This window comes from Propithecus coquereli, unplaced genomic scaffold, assembly GCF_000956105.1.
Source record: "Propithecus coquereli isolate 6110/MARCELLA unplaced genomic scaffold, Pcoq_1.0 Scaffold66, whole genome shotgun sequence".
NCBI classification, from domain to species: Eukaryota; Metazoa; Chordata; class Mammalia; order Primates; family Indriidae; genus Propithecus; species Propithecus coquereli.
In genome coordinates this window covers 9,496,843-9,520,577 of record NW_012152618.1, presented here as the reverse complement: position 1 = coordinate 9,520,577, position 23,735 = coordinate 9,496,843, and the positions used below count along the sequence as shown (strand labels likewise).

At 55.1% G+C, this 23,735-nt stretch overlaps 3 protein-coding genes across 6 annotated transcripts in view; 2 read left to right on the top strand and 1 right to left on the bottom strand.

Moving 5' to 3' along the window:
- Positions 1–5,930: 5,930 nt before the first annotated feature.
- On the top strand, positions 5,931–10,466 carry IL27 (interleukin 27). The gene is made up of 5 exons (XM_012660218.1): positions 5,931–5,961; positions 7,983–8,143; positions 8,230–8,328; positions 8,954–9,112; positions 10,215–10,466. The coding sequence occupies exons 1-5, from the start codon at positions 5,931–5,933 to the stop codon at positions 10,464–10,466; spliced, it is 702 nt and encodes a 233-aa protein (XP_012515672.1).
- A 177-nt stretch (positions 10,467–10,643) lies between these two features.
- APOBR (apolipoprotein B receptor) lies at positions 10,644–15,069 on the bottom strand. Its single transcript, XM_012660162.1, has 5 exons — positions 14,986–15,069; positions 12,999–14,621; positions 11,928–12,956; positions 11,577–11,839; positions 10,644–11,498 (listed from the first exon to the last, which is right to left on the bottom strand). The coding sequence occupies exons 1-5, from the start codon at positions 15,040–15,042 to the stop codon at positions 11,429–11,431; spliced, it is 3,042 nt and encodes a 1,013-aa protein (XP_012515616.1). The 5' UTR covers positions 15,043–15,069; the 3' UTR covers positions 10,644–11,428.
- Positions 15,070–15,852: 783 nt separating this feature from the next.
- Positions 15,853–23,735, top strand: part of CLN3 (ceroid-lipofuscinosis, neuronal 3) — an 11,548-nt gene continuing 3,665 nt past the window's right edge. Inside the window, exons 1-16 of one of the 4 annotated variants that reach the window (XM_012660300.1) lie at positions 15,853–15,925; positions 16,266–16,334; positions 16,668–16,809; positions 16,997–17,121; positions 17,278–17,356; positions 18,528–18,624; positions 19,429–19,500; positions 19,922–20,001; positions 20,154–20,239; positions 20,714–20,786; positions 20,874–21,017; positions 21,744–21,856; positions 22,712–22,758; positions 22,841–22,909; positions 23,010–23,065; positions 23,225–23,318. In XM_012660300.1, coding sequence (XP_012515754.1) covers positions 17,076–17,121; positions 17,278–17,356; positions 18,528–18,624; positions 19,429–19,500; positions 19,922–20,001; positions 20,154–20,239; positions 20,714–20,786; positions 20,874–21,017; positions 21,744–21,856; positions 22,712–22,758; positions 22,841–22,909; positions 23,010–23,065; positions 23,225–23,318 — 1,056 coding nt within the window. In that variant the 5' untranslated portion in view covers positions 15,853–15,925; positions 16,266–16,334; positions 16,668–16,809; positions 16,997–17,075. Of the gene's footprint in view, positions 15,926–16,265; positions 16,335–16,667; positions 17,122–17,277; positions 17,357–18,527; positions 18,625–18,998; positions 19,053–19,428; positions 19,501–19,921; positions 20,002–20,153; positions 20,240–20,713; positions 20,787–20,873; positions 21,018–21,743; positions 21,857–22,711; positions 22,759–22,840; positions 22,910–23,009; positions 23,066–23,224; positions 23,319–23,735 lie in introns of those variants that run through there. The other 3 variants (XM_012660302.1, XM_012660301.1, XM_012660303.1) reach the window with 3 other exon arrangements.

Here is a 23,735-nt window from a genome sequence, read left to right as displayed (position 1 = left end):
TGTGAATGCCGAGGGCCTGCTTCCCCATCTCAGACACCTGACAGGGCTATCCTGGGGCTCAGCCCAAGGTCTGTCTACATTCTGTGTCCTCTTCTTAGGGATGTTGATGATGAGCCTGCCAGGGGTGCTGCTGCAGTACAGGGTGAGGGCTCCTGGACTCCAGGGGTACCTGTGGTAGAGCCCACCCCACCCATCCACCCAGTGGTCATCAGTTCTAAGGCTGTGCACCCTGAGATTTCTGCTTCTGGCCTGGACTCTGCTCTCATGTATGTCTTGGCATCACCAGTCCCCTTCTGCCTGTGGCTCTTCCTCCCCAGACTGCACCCCCCACCACCCCCTCCACCTAAGCTCTAGCTGCAGCCTCTTCTCTTTTCACCTGCTGCCCTCCTCCTCCAAGTCTCCTTCAGCCTTTTGCCTGTGGATAACAAGCATTCCTTGCATTTATTAATGACAACTAACATCTCTTGAGAATTTCCTGTGGGTCAGGCCTTGTACTACCAATAATAGCTAAAACCCACCCTGTTCTAAGCGCTACACATAATAGCTCATTGAATCCTAGGCGTGATGGCTCACGCCTATGATCCCAGCACTTTGGGAGGCTGGGGCAGGAGGATCACCTGAGCTCAGGAGTTTGAGATCAGCCTGCGCAACATACTGAGACCCAGTCTCTACAAAAAATAGAAAAATTAGCCGGGTGTGGTGGCACCTGTAGTCCCAGCTACTCAGGAGGCAGAAGCAGGAGGATCACTTGAGCCTGGAAGTTGGAGGTTATAGTGAGCTATGATAATGCCACTGCACTCCAGCCTGGGCAACAGAGTGAGACCCTGTCTTTATAAAAACAACAACAAAAATGTCCAGTCTTATGAGTCTGTATTGTTTTCCTCACATTATAGATGATGAAACTGAGGCACAGAGAGGTTAAGTCACTTGCCTAAGATCACTGTACCATTTCGTATGCATAATTGTCACAGCAGTCCTACCCAGCTGGTACTTGGTAGATGAGCCCAGCACAGGGAGGTTACAAGTCTTGACCCAAGGTCACACTCTGGGAAGTGCGGGGCTGAAAGGAGGAGTGTGGGGCTGTCTGACTCCCGAGCCAGCCAGGTCCCTGACCCATGACCCCTCCCAAGCTCGTCTTCACATCCAGGCTGAGAGGTGGGCAGGGCTGGGAGTGTGGGCCTCATTTTACAGAGGGGGAAACTGAAGCTCAGAAGATTTGGCCATTTTGCCCAAGAGGGCACAAAGAGGAAAGGGCACAGCAGAGCTGGGACTCGAACTGGGACTTTTCATCCTCAGGCTGGTGGTTTTCCTCTGCAGTCCCTGCTTCCTGGGATTGAACTCTTCCTTCCCAGCACTCACCAGACCTGGCCTCCCCTCACTCCTGCATAGCTCAGTCTTCCCAGGACTGATTCATGCACCCCTTCACCCTCTTCCTCTCAGCCCTCCCCGAGTGTCTGCCAGGGCTGCAAAAGCGGCAGGGTACACAGCGCCCCCTAAGCTTACAAGGAGAAAGATAAGGTGGGACAGAGGGAGAGAAGCCCTTTTCCCCTGGCCAGACTCTCCCTCCCAGGGCTGTTGGTCCCATGACAGATGCCACGTTTAGGGCAGGAGAGGGCTAGACACCCAACCCCCTGTTGCTGCCACGGGCGCACACTGCAGAATTAATGCTGGTGGGGTCGCGATCGGGCGTGGGGTGAGCTGCATGTGCACGAGGGGAGGCAGGCCCAGGGATCAGGGACGAGACTGTGGGCCTCCGGTCACCCTTCCTGGCCTAGCCTCAGGGTCACACCACCTGTGCTTGGGAGCCTCTGAGATGAGGCCTCGGCCCACCCTCCCCTGGTCCCGCATTCCCTCCCCCCAGCCTTCCTGCTTTCACCGCACACCATTTTGGTTTCGCCCAGAGGTTAGTTCCAAGCCTGGGAGCTGACATCACAGAGTGCAGGGATTCCCCTCATTAGCCCAAGCCGAAAACAGAGGACTCAAGTTCCAGTCTTCATTCTGTCACTGATCTGCTGTGTGACCTTGAACAAGACCTTCCCTCTCTGACTCAATCCTGATGTCACATCTGAAGCATCTAACTTCTGCCCCTGGGCTCAGGACTCCCATGCAAGCCCATGGAGTGCCCCACGGCAGCAGTCCCCAACCTCTTAGGCACCAGGGACCGGTTTCATGGAAGACAATTTTTCCACCGTCGGGGGGCAGGAGGATGGCTTCAGGATGACTAAAGCACATTATATTTATTGCGTACTTTTATTTCTATTATCTTTACATTGTAACATATAATAAATAATTATACAGCTCACCATAGGTTGGGAACCTCTGCCCCACAGGTCAGAGCTGTAACAGGGCTTAGAAAATAACCAGAAAATTGGTGGATGCTTCTTTTTTCTTTTTCTTTCTTTTGTTATTTATTTATTTATTTATGTTTGGTCCAGCTTTTAATTTCTCTACATAACAGTATGGCAGCATTTGAAAATTGCTATCACTTTTCGGTGAGGAGACTGAGGCCCAGAGCAGACCAGCGACTTATGTGAGGTCACCGTAAGTGTTTGCTGCACACTGGAGTCTACAACCCAGGCTTCCTTGTTTCCTTTCTCCCAGTTCTCCCCCTCACCACATCCCTTCTGCTTCCTGCTGGTACCAACACAAGCCTCAGCCCGTTAGCAAAGACCCACCTGTGGAAACTGAGGTCCAAGTAGCCAGAGACTGGCCCAGACCCTTCGTCCAAGAATATGGACAGATTCTGGCACCGTCCTCATTGGCCCTCTGGGTTCTTGCCAAGGACCTGCTGGATCCCAGGGCCATGCCCGGCAGCCTAGGTGCCCCCTTGCCATCCCTGCAGCAGGGGACTGGAGACTGGGCTGAGTGCAAGGCTGACAGTGAGACCCCAGGACTCAGGCCAGTTCCACACCTGTTCCATCCAGGCAACTTACATGTCACCAGCAGGAGCAGAACCTGGATCAGGCTCTTGTGGCAGAAAACAGATTTGTTCCACAATGATTTTTTTTTTTTTCAAGACAGGATGTCCCTCTGTTCCTTGAGCTAGAGTGCAGTGGTGTCATCATAGCTCACTGTGACCTCAAACTCAAACTCCTGGACTCAAGTGATCCTCCTGCCTCAGCCTCCTGAGTAGCTGGAACTACAGGCACACACCACCACACCCTGGTAATTTTTCTATTTTTAGCAGAGATAGGGTCTCTATCTTGCTCAGGCTGGTCTCAAACTCCTGGCCTCAAGCAATCCTCCCACCTTGGCTTTCCAGAGTGCTAGGATTGCAGGTGTGAGCCACTGCATCCGTCCAACAGTGATTTATTAAGAGCCTCCTGTTGTTAGCTTCCAGGGACACAGCAGTGCACAAAACAGGCAAAAATTCCCACCCTTGTGGAACCCATATTCTAATGCATGAAAACAAACAAAAGAAATAAATGGGCAAATGTTAGATATCTAAAATATATAAATACGAGGTAGAAAAATAATGCAGGGAAGAGGATAGAAAGTGCCAGGGACAGGGTTTTAGTAGGAAGGTGACATTTGAGCATTTTTTTTTTTTAAAGAGCCTCACTATGTTGCCCAGGCTGGAGTGCCACGGCTATTCACAGCCACAATCATAGCTCATTGCAGTTTCAAACTCCTGGGCTCAAGTGATCCTCCTACCTCAGCCTCCTGAGTAGCTGGGACTACATGTACGTGCCACCATGCCCAACCTGAGCAGACTCTTAAGGAGAGAGTGAGCTTTGCAGATATCTGGAAGAAGAGTGCTCCAGGCAGAAGGAACAGCAACTGCAAAGGCCCTGACGTAGGAGTGTGCCTGGCATATTTATGGCTGGAGTGGTGTGAATGAGGCTACAGTGAACAAGATTTTTAAAAATATGATATGTCCATTTGAGACAAGATTTATGGCAGGAAGGAATGAGCCATTCAGGGGTAAGCCAGCGACAGGGCGTATGGGTGCAGGGAAGGCTGGGGAGGGGGAACTCCAGAGAAGGCAGGATGGCATTCCAGACAGAGAATGGCTTGTGCATAGGCAAGGAAGTATGAGGTGGCTCATCTCGTTGACACGAGTGGAAAGTTGCTGGAGCTGGAAGAGGGTGAGGGTGAGCTTGGAGGAATCCGCGGCAGCCGGGTTGAGAAGGGCAGAGGAGCAGCGTGGGACAGGGTCTCAGGGAGCCCTGAGAGGGCATTGGAGGGTGGGGAGGCTGTGGTCAGAGAGTGGGAGACAAGTTCAAGATTTGAAAGGTATAGCAGTTCTGGGGGCTGGCAGAGGGTGGGAGGGGCTGTGGGGAGATTGGAGGGAGGACCGGAGTGGTTGAGGGGCAGAGTGGGTGGCATGGCTTCAGGATGACAGCAGGACTTGGGGATGTGCAGAAGACAAGCCAGGCCACTGTCCTCACAGTCAGTCTGGGGACGTGCCGGACCCCAGCCCCAGTGGGAAGCCCAAGCTACAGATGTGGGAGAATGAGCTGCCACCACTGGGGGGCACTGCAGAGAATCCCTGTGTGGGTTTGGGAGGCTCCAGCCCCACATCCCTGTCCTTCTCCAGCTGCCCTGTGGGGCTGCTCCCAGGGCAGATGCTGGTACTTCGCTGGCACTTGGTCCTAGCAGCCCTGGCAACCTGGCGAGCAGTGCCTGTGGGGGCTGAGGAGGCAAGGAACAGGCAGGGGAAGCCCCCTTGGTTTCTGTCTCACAGCAGGGACCCAGCAGGGAAACCCCACAGGTCCCAAAAGGAAAGTGGCAGCAGTGGGCCCCGGGGAAGACCAAGAAACCCCATCCTCTCCCTGAAGATGGGAAATCCAGGGCGGGGCCGAAGGCAGGGCCGTGCTGGAAGGGAGCTCTGTGGTTGCTGCCACCCAACCCTGACAGTGGTCTCTACAGAGCAGAAACACCAACATTATTCTGGGGCCTGGTTAAGCCCTGATCCTGACCTCACACAACCCCAGTCTGACTACAGGGTGAGCCCTGATCCTGGTCATTGGCTGAGCTCTTATCCTAGCCCAAGCCTGTGCCCTCACCTGGGTGACAAGAGCCTCATTCAGAACCTCGGTCACAGACTGAGCGCTGTCTCAGATCTGAACTGAGTTCTGGGCCCAACCCTGACAGGCCACAAGAAGAGCCCCAGGTCACTGATAGCTCTGACCCCAAACACAGAGCCAGGACATTGGCCCCAGACTAGGCTCTGAGTCCAGCCCTAGAGCAAGTCCTGGCCCTGGTGATAGACTGAGCTCTAATCCTATGTCTGACTCTGGCCAGAGACTGAGCCCTTGGCCCTGGATGGCCCTGACCTTGGTCCCAGACATGGCCTTGGACCTGCTCTTATCCTGCCCTGACCATAGTTACAGAATGAGCTCCAATCGAGCCCAGACACCATCAGACTAAGTTTCTGCCTGCTCTGTACAAGAACCCATCCCAGCCACCCATTGAGCTCTGACTTCCCTCACACCCCTCCCTCAGCCATCTGGTAAACCAGAAGAGAGTAAGGATGACTCAAAACCCCAAGTCCCCTCTGGTGGGCAATCCCCTTACCTGGCCATCTATCTTTTGAAGGACAGTGGGCTGGTAATGGCCCTGGGATGATGATGGCAGAGCAGAGACATGGGAGGGGGTTTGAGTCTCTGGGACCTCCTAGGGAATAGAGCCCGTGGCTTACCCAGGAGTGGGGAATTGAGTGAAGGGCTGGACCTGGAAGCTGAGCAGTAGCTCCAGAGCTTTGATTGACCGAAACTCCAGCTTCCCGTCACCCCCCACCATAACTCCCACCCCCTCTGGGAAGGGAAATTACATTTCCCCATTTTAGCAAGGGGTGGTGAGGAGGGAAGACTGAGTGAATACAAAGCTGAAAGTACAAGCAGGACGGAAAGTGAAACCGGGTGCAGCCCCCAGTATAAGACCCCCCCTACCCAGGAGATGGCTGGCCAAAGAGGCTGGGCCCCGACATGGGCCAGATGGCAGGCGACCTTGGCTGGCGTGAGTTTGAGGCCAAGGCGGGGGCGGAGGGTGGGGACTTGGTTGCGACTGGGCAGAGAACGGGTGAGCTTGGCCACTGTGGATGGGGCCGAGGGCTGGGGGCTGGCTGGAGGATGGGAATGAGGCCGGCATGACTGGGGTGGGGGCCTGGAGCAATGGGGTAGTGCTTGGGCCCAGGGCTGGGTGGAGGGTGGGAAGATTTGGCTGGCATGAATGGGGAGGAGAGGTGGAGGATGGATGGATGGTGATTTGACCAGGGCTGGGCAGAGGATGGGAAGCCTTGGCTAGCATGAGTGGGAGGGTTGGATAGACAGTTTGACAAGGGCCGAGACTAGGCAGATAAACGAAGAGTTTGGAGAGAATGAGCAGGGGCCAGACAGCTTGGCTAAGACGGAGGACTGGGGTCGGCTAGAGGAAGAATGGCAGGAGGAGTGGCACAAGGGGTGCACTGAGGTCAAGGGTCAGCAGCCTAATGGGGTCAAGGGTCTTCAGCTTGGAAAGAGGACCAATCTGCAGTTGGTGGCTGAAGAATTCGGTGGCTAGAACCAGAGTTGTAGGCAGAGGAACAGGTAACATGGCCAGATAGGGGCCAACGGCTGGAGGATGGAGACAGAACTTTCAAAGGTCAGGGCCAAGGACCCAGGACTGGCCACAGAGGGTAGGGAGAGGGCCTGGGGGCTCCAGAGCTCGGTCAGGAAAGGGGGATAAGTAGGAGATGGCTCAGTTAAATTCTCAGTGGGCAATATCCACCAGGGCCTGGGGGTACCTACTCTGTCTGCAACATGAAACTAGGAAGAACCCCACTCTGCCTTAAGTCTCCAGGATGTCAGAGGGTCAGAGTAGCCCCCAAGCCAGGGAAGCTGAATGCCAAAGCTCTTAGGCATTGCCTACCACCTCTGGAGATCCATAAGGGAAGTGGGTATCCCTAGAAGCTCCCCATAACCTTTACTGAGGAGACATTTCAAGGAGCAGCACTCAGGGATTAGAGATTGAGAATGGACAGGGAAGAGGCAGGAGCGGAGGGAGAGCAGGGATGGACTCGGGGCCAGTTTTGGTTTGTGTTTCGAGGAGAATTGTGTAACTCCTCTGATTGCTGGATTTCCTCTCCCTGAGGGAGAAACTGCTGAACACTGCCCTCTCTCTGGAGCCCCCACCCCATCGCCTTTCTTTCCTCTTTCCAGGAAAACGCAGAGCAGGAAGCACCCTCAGAAATCAGCTATTCTGACTCCCCCATTTTACAGATGGGGGCCTGAGGCACAGGGGAAGGCCAGGATGAGAAAGAGAGCTTCTGCCTCCCATTCTAGGTCCTCCCCCGCTCCTGGTACCCCTCACCCTTCCCTCTCCCACACTGTATACTTGCCCCAGGCAGGTTTCCCTGCGCAGTGACCCACCTGCCTTGGTGGAGGCTGGACCAACCTGTCCTTCTGACTCCCTGGGATAGAGCCTCTGGCAGTCCCAACCCACCCCTGGGACCCTAGGGGCCAGTTCAAGCCATCAGAGATGCCTGGCTGAGCCCAAGGAATCCTTAACAGAACAGAGTGTGCCCAATCCTGGGGCAGGTGGCTGCCTCTTCTGAGTCCCCTGGGGAAAGCACATGGGCTATGCATTTGGAAGGATCTGGAATCCAGTCCTGGCTCCCCCACCCTCTGGCTTTCTGACCTTGGGCAAATCAACCTTATTGAGCCTCACTTTCCTCATCTGCAAAATGGGGAGAATAATAACATCTAGGCTACCACCTGCAGTTGTGCAGGCTGTTCACTGAAAAACGCCCTTGGCTGAGGGAGTTAGTGGGGCGGGGAGTCAAGATCCAGCTTCCAGTCTGCTTGCAAAGGTGGGCACTCTGTGCAGAGATGCCACCTGGTGGCCTTGATAGCCCCTGGTGGTTTTGAGGGGCAGTGGGAAGAAGTCCATGAACGTGCCTGCACAGCTCAGAAAAGGCATGTCCCTCCCTTCTCCCGAGTTCTTAAACTCTCTTCTTGTCTTGCTCCCCACGGCCCCCCCACCCCGCCGCGTCTCTCCAGGGCTCAGCCTGTTGCTACTGTCCTTGCTCCTGGTTCGAGCCGGTGTCTGGGGATTCCCGAGGCCCCCCCTGAGCCTGCAGGAGCTGCGAAGGGAGTTCGCAGTCAGCTTGCACCTCGCCAGGAAGCTGCTCTCTGAGGTTCGGGGCCAGGCCCACCGCTTTGTGAGTCTCCCTAAATGTGGCTCTGGGGGTGGACTGGGCAGAGCCCCAGTCCCCTCTGGCCCCCACTAACAGGCCTTGCCCCACAGGCTCAATCTCACTTGCCGGGAGTGAACCTGGACCTCCTGCCCCTGGGAGAGCAGCTCCCCAACGTCTCTCTGAGCTTCCACGTCTGGCGCCGCCTCTCTGTGAGTGAGACCGGTGCGGTGGGGTGCGAAGCGGCTAGGCTGGGGCTGGGGCATGTGGACATGAAGCTGGGGATTGGGCTGAAGATGGGTTTGGGGTAGGTCTAGGTGAGGTAGGATGTGTCACTGGATATAAAGATGGAGCTGGAGTGAGGAAGTGGGGTTAGGGAGAGGGTAAGTGCGAAGCCCAGCACGGGAAGGGGATGGGGTGGAGGGTGGATTAGAGATATGATGGAAAGGCAGGGAGAATGACGGAGTTGAGATTAGGAATGGGAATAGGGCGGAAAGGGGATGAAGTGAGCAGGAGGTAGGACAGGACGGTGGAGAAGAGGATGGGATGGGGCTCGGATGGGGAGTGCTGTGGGGGTGGCACTGGGTAGCTAGAGAAGAGTGGGCGTCGGGCTGCAAGGGAGGCTGGAAGGGGAGGTTGAGGACAGTGGAGATGGGGAGGGTGAGCGCACAGGAGGGGATGGGGATGGCAGTGGGGCGGAGGGTGAGAAGAGGGATGGGATGGATGGAGGTGGGCATATGGAATGGGAATGAGAACCAGATAGGCAGGGGTTTGGGTTTAACATGGGTCATCCTTGGCCCATGGGCCTTTTCTGACCTTTTCCCTCCCCTTCAATAGGACCCAGAACGACTCTGCTTCCTCTCCACGACGCTTCGGCCCTTCCATGCCCTGCTGGGGGCGCTGGGGAGCCAGGGGGACTGGACCAGCTCTGAGAGGATGCGGCTGTGGGCCATGCGGCTGGACCTCCGTGACCTGCAGTGGCATCTCCGCTTCCAGGTAGTGTGCCCACCGCTCCTCCACTCCCAGGGGCCAGCACGCCAAATCAAGGCTCATTGGCTACCTTTTTAAAACACTCCACTTCCCACAGGTTGGGAAGTCTGGAGGGAGATGCTTCAGATACTCCGAGGGTGCATGTGTGAGTGAGTGTGTGTGATGTGAGAGTGAGTCAATGTGTGTGGCAGCGTGTCTGAGTGTGAGTGCGCATGTGTGTACAGCTGCACCAGGCCCTGGAGCCCTGGAGCTGCCTCATAATCTCTGATTTGTCTTCTCCTGGGGATTGGTTTTTGTTTTGTTTTGTTTTTAGAAACAGGGTCTTGCTCTGTCACCCAGCAGTGGCATCATCATAGCTCATTGTAGCTTCCAACTCCTGGGCTCAAATGCTGCTCCCCACCTGAGCCTCCTAAGTAGCTTGGGACTGCAGGCACATGCCTCTATGCCTGGCTGACTTTTTTCTTGTTTTTTTTATAGAGACGAGGTTTCACTATGTTGCCCAGGCTGGTCTTGAACTCTTGGGCTCAAGCAACCCTCCCACCTTTGCCTCCCACGATGCTGGGGTGACAGGTGTGAACCACCATGCCTGGCCTGGGGGTTGGTCGTAAATGAGAGAACAGCTCTGAAGCACCCAGGACCGCATCCGGCATCAGCAGAGTTGCTTCCCTTCTCCCTGACTCTCTGACATCACCCAGATCCTCCTGAACCTTTCAAAGGGAAATAGTAATCTTCCCCTTAATAAAAGGAGAATAGAAAATGCAATCAGTATGGAAACTTAGCCATGTCACCCCCTGCCCATTTCTGATTCTGCAACAATCCTTAACAGCAGAGAGATACTTCCTGAACCCCAACCCCCAGGGCACTCCCAGGGGAGTGACCCAGCTCTGTGAGCATCATCTTGCTCCGTGACTTTCATTTTCTTGAACCGAGAAATCAGGTAGGACACATGACATGATGACATCATGGAAGATATGAAGTAGGGGCTGTCCAGGGAAATCATGACCTCATGGTCTGATGTCCCTGTGAGCCGTTGGGCACATATAAGAAACAAGGATTCGGTCAGGCTCTCGGCCAGGCTGCTCTCTGACCCGTGGGCCTCTCCTCACAGGTGCTGGCTGCAGGATTCAACCTCCCGGAGGAGGAGGAGAAGGAGGAGGGGAAGGGCCTTCTCCCAGGGGCTCCTGGCAGCCCCCTGCAGGTGCCGGCCCAGGTGTCCTGGCCCCGGCTGCTCTACACCTACCAGCTGCTGCACTCCTTGGAGCTTGTCTTATCTCGGGCCGTGCGGGACTTGCTGCTGCTGTCCAAGGCTGGAAACCCAGCCAAGGCCTTGGGGTTCCCAACACCTGGCCCCCAGCCCTGACGGGGTGACTTCTTAGCCTCCTACCCCTCACCCTTTAGGACTTTAGGACTGAAGTCTTGGCCAACAGGACAGCTCCAGCTCATATGCCTTAGACAAGGCAGGCCTCCACCAGCCCCCAGCCCCAGGCCCTATCCAATAACTTAAAGCCCCTCCAGTTCTTGCCAGCTATTTATTTCTTGGATATTTATTTATTGTTTAGGGAGATGATGGTTTATTTATTGTTTCAGGGCCTGGCCACCATGCTGGGTACCTAATAAAACACTCTCACCCTCTCCCTGCCTCAGCTTTTTTTCAGGGTAGGGCTGCCTGACACCCAAAGGGTGGGATGGCCTGGAACGGAGTTGGCAGCCTCTGGCCACCCATCTCTGATGCTGTGGTTTTGGGGCCCCTGATCCATCCTCCCCTACTATGGCCTGTTCAGCTGGGCAGTTGCCATAGTAACCAGCAGAACTCCCAGGCTGAGCTACTATTTTGGAAGCTCAGGGCAGCCCCCTGGATCCCAGCGGTGCTTATGAGGTTCTCCTAACCCCCCGCCTTTGGGCTGGCATCACACCCAGAGGTTCGTTACTCCTGCACAGCTCTGAGGGGCTTGGGTGGGAGGTGGGCTGGGGAGAGGGGCCAGAGAGGGGAGGCTGTGGGCAGAACGGTCTCTGTCCCCTCTCAGTCCTCTGTTTGGTCTCTGGACAGCTGAGATAGGCTGGGGAGGTAACCAGGGCAGGGACCCTGAAAAGTGGTTCCAGTGGGGTAGGTGGCCCACCAGCCTGCATTGGAGAATCAGATTCCTTAAGTTCAAAGTCTTCACAAATGTCTGGTTTTGTCCACTCCATGAAGGACACACTACGAAACAGGCTCAGAGGGTAGAAAGGATGTGTCCAGGTTGGCAGAAGGAGTGAGGGGTGAGCAGGGTCCAAGTGAGCCTCTGCCCCTCACTCAGGGCTGGTTCCCAGGGCGTCAAGTCTCAGTTACTGGGGCTTTGGCTGGCCCAGGCGGGCTTGCAGTTCCTGCATCATGCCGAGGTGTGCAAGGCCAAACCTGCAGGTGGAAGACAGGGCCAGTCCCCAGATGCCCACAGCCTCCTCCTCCATCCCAGCCCAGCCACTTTGTGCCTACCCGTGTCCCAGGGGCCTTCTGGCTGGCACCGGGCTCCCTTCAGGCCTCAGAGGCCTTGCCTCTGGGGGTTCCTCCAGCTGTAGCAGACTCTGCTCTGGAGCTGACAGCCCCTCCTTGGGCTGGGGGCTGGGGGGCTCCTCCTGCTGCTCAGGGGCAGGGTTCCTACAGAAAGAGGGCCGGGAGCGGCGCTGGGAGGAGCTTCGTGAGAGGAGTACCCGGCTTCTTGGGACAGAGACATCCAGGCGGGACCCGGGAAGCAGGGCCTGCAGGGAAGGAGGCACAGAGGATTATGGGGCTGGCTTTGAGATTCTGCCCTGCCCGGCCCTGGACCCTGCCCACTGGAGCCCTCACCTCACTCCAGCTGCTGTGAGCATCCCCTCCGCCATTGCCTGTGGCCTCTGTGGTCTCAGCGTCCCCGAGTGGCCCAGGCACAGCTTCTGCAGGGTCCTGGTTTATTGGCTCCTTCTGGCCCTTGATGTGCCCCAGGCCTTCTGGGTCCAACTCCTCAGCCTCTGTCTGGCCCCCGGTCACCTGGATCTCTTCCTCAAGGATCTCCTCCTCATCAAAGGGCCTTTGCGCCTCTCCCTCAGGGTGGCAGTCCCCATGCTCCCCCTCACTGTCCTTCCTCTGCTCTCCTGCTCGCCACCCCCCAGCCTCTTTTTCCAAAACCATCTGCTTTCCCAGGAGCCCCTGAGCCTCCACTGTGGCTCTGGTCCCCTCTGTCCTCACTGCCTGGGAGCCCAAGTTCAAGTGATCCAGCCCACAGCTTCCTTCTGCCTCTGCAGAGTCCCCAGCCTCTGCCTGCCCTATCCCATGTTCTCCCTCCCTGGCCTCAAAAGCCTCTGCTAAGCCACCTCTGCCAACCACCTCTTCCTCTGCTGAGCCCTCCAGGCCAAACTCCTGCCCACCTCTGCTCTGTGTGGCTGCAGCTGCCTCTCTGCCTTCTGAGTCCCAGCTCCTCCCAGACTCCCCCTCCCAAGAGGCCTCTGCCCCAGCAGCCCTCACGTCCAGATCTGCCATATCCTCCACCATCTCTGCAGCCAAAGCTCTGGTCTGTGTGTTCTCCCTGTCCCCGAGGCCCAGAGCTGCCCCCTCCATCCTCCAGCCTCTCCTAGATGTTCTGTCTGCCTCTTGTGGCCTTGTGGCCTCTATCTCCCCAGGCCTGGTTTCTCTGGCATCTGACTCTCCGAGTGAGGGGCCTGTCCCCGCTTCTGGCCTAGGGCTGCCATTCAGCTCCTGGGTCTCTGCTACCGAAGAGACCTCTGTTTCACACTCCCTTTCCTTTGCTTTCTTTTCCTCCCCACCGGCCTCCAGGACCTCAGGTAGTTCAGACTCTTGGCCTCCTCTGGCCTCTGCCTCCAGGGCCTGGACTGCTGAGTCCTTCCCCTCCCCCTCTTGCGCCTCCTCTTCCCCCTCTTCCACCTCCCCCTCCTCTTCGGCATCTGCTTCTTCCTCCTGGGTATCTCCTCTCTCCCCATCCCTTCTCCTCTGGTTTCCCCAGGCTTCTGGGAAAGCCTGTGAGACCTCAGGCTCTACACACCCCAGGTGCCCAAGATAGTCCTCCAGGCTCCTTTCCGTCCCCTCTTTGCTCAGGGCTGGAACTCTCCAGAGCTCTTCCTTACTACCCTGTCCTTCCTCAGGTTGCTTTGTTGGGGTCTGGGTGCCTCCCATCTGCTCGGATTCCTGGCCTTCCGTGACCTTGTGTTGGAGGCCACCCTGCTCCACCCTGGGTGCTTCTGGACTCGTCTGGGCCTCCTCACTCCTCTGCCCTGTGAACTCCTCAGGCCTGGCCTCTGTGGTTGCCTCCAAGTCAATATCACCTCTGGCTTCTTTGTCTGGGGACAGCTCAGCCTCTGTGGCCCAGCACCTCCCTTTCTCTTCCTGGACCTCCTCTGCCTGTACCACATCTTCCAGACTGGCCTGCTCAGCCTCTTTCCCATGCTGATCTGCCCGGTCCTCCAAGCCCTCCCCTGCCTCCTCCTCCCACTCCTGGCCCCCCGCAGCCTCCCTCCCTGTTGTCTGGCCCTCAGCTGCCTCTTCCACTGCGTCAGGGCCCAGGGCCTGGGCCTGTTTGGGGAAAAGACTCACCTCAGCCTCTCTCTTCTCACCCACCTCCCCCTCCTGGGCTCCCTTGGAGCCCTCCTCTAGCACCCAGACTCTCCCAGTAGCCTGTGGGATCCTTTCTCCGGGGACTGGCCCATATTCTGTCTCCCTGACTCTTGGGAGATAAGCCTCCTCCCTGCCCCAGGTTGTCTCAGCCTTCTCTCTGCCTGAGCTTGCCCAGTCCTCAGACTCCTCCCCCGGGCTCTGTATCCCCTGTGCACTTGTGCTTTGGCTACCCCTCACCTTTGCTGCCACCTCTTCTTCCCTCCCAACCTCTCTAGCCCCAGGCCTCTCAGGTTCCGCTGCACTTGCCTCCTTCACCACCTGTTCTGTCTCCCTGCTGTCCCCTGCCACCTTTTGCCCATCGGCAGCAGCCTTCCCCTCAGGCTGCCTGTGCCAGGTCCACTCTGACTCCGCCCCTCTGGCCATCCCTGGCTCTCTTGCCCTGACTTCTTCCTCCTCCTCCTGTTCCCAGGTTCTCAGCGTCTCCCCTCTGTTCACTTCCTGCTCTTCGGGCTCCTGCCTTTCCTGGGCTTGGCTGCTCCTGTCTCGTTGAGCCCCAGACCCTACCTCAGACTTCTTTCCAGACTCCCAGGGGACATTTGACTCCTGGCACCTGGCAGCCTTGGCTGCCTTCCAGACCCCTGTGTCCTGCCTGTCTGTTTGGGACCCATGGGAGCTGCTGTCTCCCCAGCCCTGGGCTTGTTCTGCAGCTGAGCTTCCCCCTTGGCATCTTCCGGCCTCTCCAGGCCCTCCCAGCCTTCCATCCCCCTTGCTTTGGCCACCTCTAAGGCCCTCCAGGCCCTCCTGGGCTTCCTCTTCCACAGTCTTCCCTGGCCTTTCTACAGCCATCGCCCCCAGTTCCTCGGCTGCCTGCGCCTCCCTCTCTACAGTGGGGACTGCATCTCCTATGAGGTAGGAGACAAAGGTGCCGAAGGAATCCTAGAAGAAGGCGGGGGTGGGAGGGGAAGGCATTAAGGGAAGGCCCGGCCCTTGCCCTGGGGGCCCTGGGCTGGAGGAGCCAGGACAAGCAAGAGGGGTTCTGGGATCTGGGAGGAGAAAGAGAGCAGGATCTGCAGAGAAAGTGAGAGAGGGCCTAGATTGGGGGCATGTGGAGTTGTTTGTGGAGGTAGAGGGATTGAAATCCAGAAAAGATTGGGCTAGGGGGCTGTCTGATCCCAAGAAAGGAATCTCCAGCTGAGGAGAAGTTCAAAGGGAGGAGGGAAGGTGAGGCCCCGGGGAGAGGCCCCAAGGCAAGTTCCTGGGAGCAGGGTGAAAGTCTCTGGCATCTCTTTGCCCCTCTCACCAGTGCCCCCCTCAAGGCCTGATGGAGCCCAGGGAGGTATAGCCGGAGGAAGTCCATCCTGTCTGTCTCTGTCTGTGTGTCCAGAAAGCTGACAATGACCGTCCCCACCTACAAGGCAGTCTTCCCCGGGACCCAAGACACTTCCTCTTCCCCTGTTTCCCCTGACGCATGCATACCCACCCCAGGCCCTGCCCACTGCCCCAATGCCCACTGCAGCCTCCACTTCCGGCTGGGCAATGGGTTGGCATCACAGAGGACTCAGGTGCACATTGGAATTAAAGGGCAAAGGGGAAGCCAGAAAGAAAAAAGTGGGAGCAAGAGACCTCAGAATTGGTAATGGGGGAGGGGCATGTGGCAACTGCAGCTCAAGTGACTCAGGTCTCGTATTCACACCTCACACCTCAGCCATTTCCGTCTCCCCCAAGCCACAGCCACTCTGTGAGAGGAAGCTGGGGTTTGTGGTTCCTGTTTTGCCTGGGGACAAGCAGTAGGAGTGAGGAGGGGGCTGGTAGGAGCTCTGTCTTCTCATTTCAGTGTCATTAAGGCTTCCCCAAGGGGACAAAGGGGCTGGATTGGTGGCTGCAATGCCCATCCCCTCATCTGTGGTTAATCTTGCAAAAGGGAACTTGGCTAAACTTTGTATTGTGGTTATTTGTGTCTACCAGCCACCCTCCTGTGAGTTCCTTGAGGGCAGAGGCAGTGTATGAAACACTGCTGAATTTCTAGAGCCCTGCGTGATAGTAGGACCCCATTTTTTCATTGGTTGAGTGACCTGGGAAGCATACTAGAGAGGCTATATTTTAAACAACAGTCTGAAGGCCTGGTGGTGAGAAAGAGCTAGTAGAGGTGGGCACAGCCTGTTGGAAGCCCACAGCAGACGTTGGCAGGGGAAGTACACCACGAAGAGAATTCAGGATGCTGCTTTACCACCTAGAGGAAGGTAAGGATATAACTCCTTATTTGGGACTATGTGAAGTGATCTCGATCTACAGTTCTTTCCCATCCTCTCTCCCCAGCCCTAGCTTAATTTCAAATTAGGGTAATTGAATCAGAATCTTAGGCCTTAGAATCATCTGGTCTAAGCACCCTTGATGGAGGCAGGAATCCTGCAGCAGCCTGCCCAGTGGTTCCCCGCCTATGGTGCTCTATTTCTTATTGCCAAGGGGATCTCTAAGGTCACCTTTAGATGTCAGTGACTTTACTTTTTTTTTTTGGTACCACGGTTTTCCCATCTGTAAAACCAGGAATTGGACTACTTCCGTGATATTTTTTGGTTCCAGGATAATTGGTGAAAGGGATCTTTTAACGTCTTGGATACCGCCCATAGATAATTCATGAAATTTCTTCAGGTGAGTGTTATCTTTATTTTAGATTTCTAAAACAATTTGTAAGAGCAACAGGTAGGAGTAAGAATAACCTACAGCTGGCGTCTTTGTTCCCAGCCAGAAACAGTCTTGTTTGAAAAAAGGATTAGCCAGGTGGCCATATTTGTTTCTGGCACGTGAGTGCTGAGGGAAAGGACCTGAAGCCTCCCGCAGCCATGACTAGTCCTGGCAGGATACCGTCACCGCCTTGGGCGCAGCTAATGTAACGTCGCGTTGCTAACTTGCTGATCCCACCGCTCCAGTTTAAAGCCAAGGGTTCCAGGGTTCTCCGGCCTCTTCCTTTCTCACGCCCCAAAGCTGAGACGGCCTAAAGTAAAAACGGAGGGAGGACCCGGAAGTAGGGAGGATCTCCGAGCACGTGATGGGGGACACGCGGATGCTGTCACGTGATCCAACAACCTGCCACTCCTCGGTGCGGAACGCTCTGCGGCTCTTAAAGGTACAGGTCACAGCGCCCCCTGCTATAGATGGGGCGGGGGCAGAGGCCGACGGGTGGGGCGTGGGAGGGCGTGAGGTGGCTCGAGATGGAGTCTGGGGTTCGCCTCATGGATCGCGGGGCGCGAGTGCAGCAGGCAGGCCGGAGCTGGGACCGGCAATGGGGCGTTGATCCTTCTCACCTGTCATAGACCTTCACCTATCCCGTCAAAGCCCACTCTGAAGAACACTCTGTGACTTTGGACCCTCGGGGGACCTGAACTTGATGCCATGGGAGGACGTGCAGGCTCGTGGCGGAGCCTTTCGGATTCCGAGGGTGAGTATTACCGCCCATCCTCACGGGAGTGACCACGTCTGGCTCGCACCCCACCTGACGGGAGTGAGAGCTGCCTCGGCCCCGGGAGGACACCCATGGGGCCGTCATGCCCCTGAGAGTGGGGTGGGGGGTCATGCTCTCTTCTCGCCCTCCCAGGGGAGGAGACCACCTCGGATCCCCAGCCCCCTCTGTTAGACCATCAGGGCGCCCACTGGAAGAACGCGGTGGGCTTCTGGTGAGTGGCCTGGAGTTCAGCAAAAGTAACAATGGGTTGGGAAGAGGGAAGTGACGGGAGGGAAAGGGGAAGAAAGAGCTGAGCTGCACGAAGGAGCTGAATCTATAGGTAGTTACTGAGTCAACAGGTTTGCCCTGAGGTGACGCATAAATTTTTCAAACTTCACTCCTCTTCTTACCGCCTTCAGGCTTTAGCCAGATCCTCATACCACGTGTAGGATTATTTACTTCATGTTTTTCCTCCAATCAATTCAGCTTTAAAATTTTTTAATACACATATTTTTAAAAAGAAAACTTTAAATCACTACTCCAAAGAGAAAACCAATATTTTCCTAATGCATGTGTAAATAAATGCATCACTACTAGAATGTTTTAAAAAGTCATCCACCTACCTTCTAGAATTATTCAAATACTGAGCCTTGGGGAATACTTGTAGCATTAACCTAAACATCAAGGACTTGGGTGGCAGTTTGGGTTGGAAGTGGCTTCCCATGTGTTCTTTGGAAGAGTCACTTAACCTCTCTGAGCCTCAGTTTCCTCAACAGTAAGATGTGAAGGAAGAGTACTGTAGTACCACTTCATAGGCTTGGGGAAAGGTCACTTATGAAATCACTGGCACTGGGCTCAGTTTCCTTCCCATCACTGAGTGTAGCTCTCAGAGATGAGAGTAAGTGAATAAGATCCTTCGCATGGATCATAAAGGGCTTTGGTATGGACTCGTTTTTATCCCTGCAGCACTCTGTGAGGTAATCAGGAGAGAAATTTGTATCCCCATTTTACATGAGTAGATGGAGGCCACAAAATTAAGAAGTGGCAGACTCAGGACTTGAACAAAGTCCTCTGGGTTTCAGCCCCAGGATTCTTTTTTAGTGTACCACAGTGTATCAGTGGGTGAGAAATGCCCCCAGGAACTGAATCCTAGTAGGAGATCAGAGGAGACAGTGATCAAGGATAGCTTCCTGGTAGAGGTCTCCGAGGTTGGAACTGAACCCAAGTTTCTGATCCTAAAGCCTCTATCTCTGACCCCAACACTGAATAAAGGTGGGATCTGGTGACAGAGGAAAAAAAAGAAGGAGCTGATTGGAGGGCACAGGTGAGGGGGAGGTTTCGCACAAACACTGCGATAGATTAAAGGCCTGAAAGGAAGTTGAGATCTGTCCCACTCATTCCAGGCTGCTAGGTCTTTGCAACAACTTCTCTTATGTGGTGATGCTGAGTGCTGCCCATGACATCCTTAGCCATGAGAGGGTACCTGGGAACCAGAGCCACGTAAGTGATCCCCTCTCTCCACCACCACCATGGTTAAGCCCTGTGCGAAGATGAGAGACTCACCCTGGGTTAGAGGCCCCCTTGAAAAACTCATGAAATAGGGTGGCCTAGGGGTGGGACAAGGGGGCTAAAGTTCCCAGTCTCCCAGACCCTCAAAGCAGGAAGGGCCTTTAAGGGGTGAATGGGTGCCGGGTTTGCAAGCTCAAATGTTGGCTGAGTGGGACCAGAATCTGTGACAGGGTTTCTTAACCTGGGCCCTACTGACATTTTGGGCTGGATGAGTCTTTGTTGTGGGGCTTTCCTGTGCATTGTAGGATGTTTAGCAGCATTCTTGGCTTCTGCCTGCTAGATGCCAGTAGCACACCCCATGACTGCCAGCTGTGACAAGCAAGAATGTCTCTAGACGTTACCAAATGTTCCCTGGGGAGGTAAAAGTGCCCTTGATTGAGAACCACTTGTCCACGGTGAGCTGGAGGGCGCACGCCCTGTCCAAGGGGAGCAGCTATCACCTTCCAGGTCCAACAGTGAATTTGGGCCTGGATCAGATTTTCTGGAAACCCAAATTTTTATATGAAAGCTCTTAAATGTGTTACCCAAACAGAATCTGTTTCCAGGACTATTTTGGCTTGTGGGCCATTAGTTTGTGACTTAACACGGAAATACCCCTCCACTGTGCACATAGAGAGAAGGCCAGTGCTGATCTAATGCCATCTTTCAAGTTAAGGCAGAGCTGGGATAGGAGCTGGGCTCTGTTTGTCCATGCTTCTGCCTCCCTGGATGAAAGACTTTCTCCTTTCTCACCAGGTGGACCCAGGCCCAACGCCCATCCCCCTCAATAGCTCCTCTCGATTTGACTGCAACTCTGTCTCCACGGCTGTGCGTACTCATCTGTCCTCTCCTGACCCAGGCCCTCTGGGTCTATAGACCCCACCCCCTGACCTCTCAGTACTCAGCTGGGACCATCATGATGAAAATAATTGAGACCACCATTTACTGAGCCCTTTCTGTATATAGCGTATATTAGCTCATTTAATCCACATAGCAGACCTGTGAGCTAGGGAGCTAGGCACTGTAATCATCCCCATTTTTCAGATGAGGAAACTGAAGCTCAAAGAATATAAATGCCTTGACATACAGCTAAGAAGCAGCAGAGCTGAGACTTGAACTAAGATCTGCCTGACTCCAGACCCTGTGTTTGTAGAAGGCCTAATTGTCTGGCTCCGGCCTTTCCTTGGCCACTTGGTGGGGAGGGTTGTCCCTGGGAAGGTCTGGGCTCTCACTCTGTTCTCCCATCCAGGCGGTGCTCCTGGCAGACATCCTCCCCACCTTTGGCATAAAGTTGCTGGCTCCTCTTGGCCTTCACCTGCTGCCCTACAGGTCTGGGTGTGGGTGGTGGGAGGAAGGGCAGGTGGGGGCTGGGAGTGGGGAGGCTGGGAGGGCAAAGGAGGTGACACAGGAGGAGGAGGTGGGAGGGCTAGGGGCTGAGAGCGGAGGCCAACCTTCCCCTTCCTATCCCTCCTCACCCTCAGCCCTCGGGTTCTCGTCAGTGGGCTTTGTGCTGCTGGGAGCTTCATCCTGGTTGCCTTTTCTCATTCGGTGGGGACCAGCTTGTGTGGTGAGTGTGCGGTTCTGTGTCAGGTGGGGGGCCCAGGGGAACACAGTGTTTATGGGGGGTGGTCTCCCCAACTTCTCAGAGGAAAGGGGTTATTTCTGTAAGCCTCAGAAGCCTGTTAGGGCTGTCATAAGCAGGAGATCAGAGGTGAGGGCAATTTGGAGGGGCAGGTGGTGGAGGAGATGGGAGGAAATGGATGGATTGGATGGAGACTGAGGTGAACAGAGTCACCCAGACGTCGAGGACGAGTTTTGCTCCTGGTCTGTTAACTGGGTGGATGGAGGTACTGTTCTCTGTGAGAGGACATGGGGAGGGGGGCGTTGGCTCTGCTTCAGATCTGGAACCCAGAGTGTCCAGGGGATCTGTTTTTAGCCCCTTTGGGCTGATACAGAGGCGGCCATGGTCAAATACCGTAGGGGACGCGGGCTGTCGAGGAAAGGCTAGGTATGGCCACCTCTGTGCTTATCCTCCTCTCAGGTGTAGTCTTGGCTAGCATCTCCTCAGGCCTGGGGGAGGTCACCTTCCTCTCACTCACTGCCTTCTATCCCAGGTAAGCAGCTGGAGCAAGGACTGAGGGGAGAGGCTGTCCTGCTGCTGGCTTGGGTCTTCCTGAGTGTTCCTGTGTTCTCCTTCTCAGGGCTGTGATCTCCTGGTGGTCCTCGGGTACTGGGGGTGCAGGGCTGCTGGGGGCACTATCCTACCTGGGCCTCACCCAGGCTGGCCTCTCCCCCCAGCACACCCTGCTGTCCATGCTGGGTATTCCTGTCCTGCTGCTGGCCAGGTGAGCTGTCCTGAGCTGGGAGGAAGAGGGATTAAAGGAGAGAGAACTTGATCATGATCCCAGTCTTCAAATCCCTACCACCTCGCTATGAGGGGATGTGGATTCTGGACTCTGACAGCCCTAGGTTTGAGTTCCGAAGCTGCCACTTCTTAGCTGTGTGGTGTTGGACAAGTTACCTTACCTCTCTGACCCTCGGTTTCCCCGTATCTCAAATAGCGGTAGTTCTCCTTTCCCGTGAGGTGATGAGTGTGAGGCATTCAGCACAGTGTGGTTCCCAAGACAATTTCAAATGGGACATGAGTGGACTTATTTCGTTAGTTCTGTATGTATTTTCATGTATATGAGGAAACAATTTGAACTAGCCAATCACATGTGAGCATTCACAGATTATTGCTTAGGACAAGGCCAGCTAGAAAAAGTGAGTCAATTCAAAAGAAAATATTAAGTAAAAAATAGTATGTACAGGAGGAATGTGGATATGGCAAAGAACATGAAGCCAGAATATAAGTGACTAAAATTTGAGCAGTTCTGGCCTAGCACGGAGTGAACATATAATTAATGGTAGCTGGAGCGATCTTTAGAATTAAGATGACGAGAAAACAGAACCGACTCTCCCGGTGTGAGCCAGCAGTCAGAACAAGGGCTCTGGGGAGAGTGGCCTGATGGTCAACGGGGGCCTTTCCAGCCCGCCAGGGGCCCTTTGACCCTGTCTTCATCCTACTCCAGCTATTTCTTGCTGCTCACGTCTCCGGAGCCCCAGGACCCTGGAGGGGAAGAGGAGGCAGAGACAGCGGCTCGGCAGCCCCTAATAGGCACTGAGGCCCCAGCGTCGAAGCCAGGTAGGAGACACAGACCCTGAGAAAGGTCACTTTCTCTCTCAGGGTTTTAGTCTTTTCCTCTCTACAGTGGACACAGTCAAGAAGGGAAGAGGGTAGGTGTCCTGATTACAGGAAAAGCAGTGACATATTCAAGAAATACTCACTGAGGCTGGGCGCGGTGGCTCACGCCTGTAATCCTAGCAGTCTGGGAGGCTGAGGCGGGTGGATCATTTGAGCTCAGGAGTTCGAGACCAGCCTGAGCAAGAGCAAGACCCCATCTCTACTAAAAATAGAAATTGGCCAAACAACTAAAAATAGAAAAAATTAGCCGGGCATGGTGGCACATGCCTGTAGTTCCAGCTACTCGGGAGGCTGAGGCAGGAGGATTGCTTGAGCCCAGGAGTTTGAGGTTGCTATGAGCTAGGATGATGCCACAGCACTCTAGCCCAGGCAAGAGAGTGAGACTCTGTCTCAAAAAAAAAAAAAGAAATACTCACTGAGCACTTACTATGTGCCAGGCATTCTGGTCACTGGAGTAGTAGCAAGTGCCAAGGCCCTATGGTGGGAATGAGCTTGGATGTTCTAGAAACAGAGAAGGGCCAATGAGGCTGGGCAGAGTGGGCAGGTGGATATCTGTTGAGCTGTGTAAGAACTGTAAAGAGGTCTCACCTGGTTAACTCTTTTTTTTTAATTGTGGTAACATATGCACATAACATGAAGTTTACCATTTTAACCATTTTTAAGTGTAGAATCTGGTGGCAATTAAGTCCGTTCCCACTCTTGTGTTGGCTGGTGAATTCTGGCATACCAGTGCCCCTTTGCGGAGCCTTTCAGTGTGAAAATTTCATCCACCCTTCTCTTCCTGTTCCCCTGCAGGGTCGAGCTCAGGCCTGTCCCTTCAGGAGAGGTGGACTGTGTTCAAGGTTTGGATGGTGGCTGTGGTTGTGTCCCCCGTGGGTGGTGCCCACCTCCTGGCCTTCCACTTGTATCCTCTGACTCTTCCAGAGCCTGCTGCAGTACATCGTCCCCTTGGTCCTGGTGTACTTTGCTGAGTATTTCATCAACCAGGGACTTGTGAGTGAGGGGTGCAGGGAGGGCCGTGGAGGGAGCAATCAGGGTTGGGGCCCACATGTCCACGTCCTGGTTCATCTCCCGTGTCTGGTCTTTGCTGCAGTTCGAGCTCCTGTTTTTCCGGAACACGTCCCTGAGTCACGCTCAGCAGTACCGCTGGTAGGAGGAGGGGAGCGGTGGGCTGTGAGGGCCCCTTGATGGTGTGGTGGGGCTGGGGCTGGGGCTGGGAGGGGCTGCTGTGCCCAGTAGGCACCTGGGGGCGGAGGGAGTGTGCAGGTGCCCAGAGGAGCTTCCTCCTCCTCCCTCCCCCCACCTCAGGTACCAGATGCTGTACCAGGCTGGCGTCTTTGCCTCCCGTTCTTCTCTCCACTGCTGTCGCATCCGCTACACCTGGGCTCTGGCCGTGCTGCAGGTACCGAGCCCCTGCCCCTCACCCCCTCCCACCTTGGCTCCTGGCTTCCCAGGGCCTGCTGCTTCCCGCCCTCAATGGGAAGTAGTCATTGTACACTCTCATTTATAAGCCTGGGGAACCAAAGGCCAACGGGGCTCCATGTAAAATGCGTAGCCTCAGGAGCCAGGCAAACCCAGGTGCGGATCTTAGCTTCTGTGCTCAGCAGCTGTGTGACTTAGGGCACATCTCTGAACCTCAATGAGCCCCATCTATAAATCAGGTGTGACCAACATCCATTTCTCAGGGTAGCTGTAAGAAATAGAGGTGAGAAGAAGAATGAACAAGATTTTGTGTTATGTTTCAATCAGAAGCATTGTTTAATGATTATTTGCATGTACCTCGTGCCGAGTGACAGGCTTTCAAATAATGTTTCTAACT

What these genes read in the sequence shown, in the direction of transcription:
- APOBR (XM_012660162.1), bottom strand. Translation starts at nt 15,042, where the DNA reads ATGGACTTCCTCCGGCTATACCTCCCTGGGCTCCATCAGGCCTTGAGG. An exon ending in AGGCCTTGAGGGGGGCACTG is followed by an intron (nt 14,622 to 14,985) that starts GTGAGAGGGGCA and finishes GCCTTCTTCTAG; the next exon opens with GATTCCTTCGGCACCTTTGT. An exon ending in AGAAGGCCCCTGGGACACGG is followed by an intron (nt 11,499 to 11,576) that starts GTAGGCACAAAG and finishes TTCCACCTGCAG; the next exon opens with GTTTGGCCTTGCACACCTCG.
- IL27 (XM_012660218.1), top strand. Translation starts at nt 5,931, where the DNA reads ATGGGCCAGATGGCAGGCGACCTTGGCTGGC. An exon ending in ACGTCTGGCGCCGCCTCTCT is followed by an intron (nt 8,329 to 8,953) that starts GTGAGTGAGACC and finishes CCCCTTCAATAG; the next exon opens with GACCCAGAACGACTCTGCTT. An exon ending in AGTGGCATCTCCGCTTCCAG is followed by an intron (nt 9,113 to 10,214) that starts GTAGTGTGCCCA and finishes CTCTCCTCACAG; the next exon opens with GTGCTGGCTGCAGGATTCAA.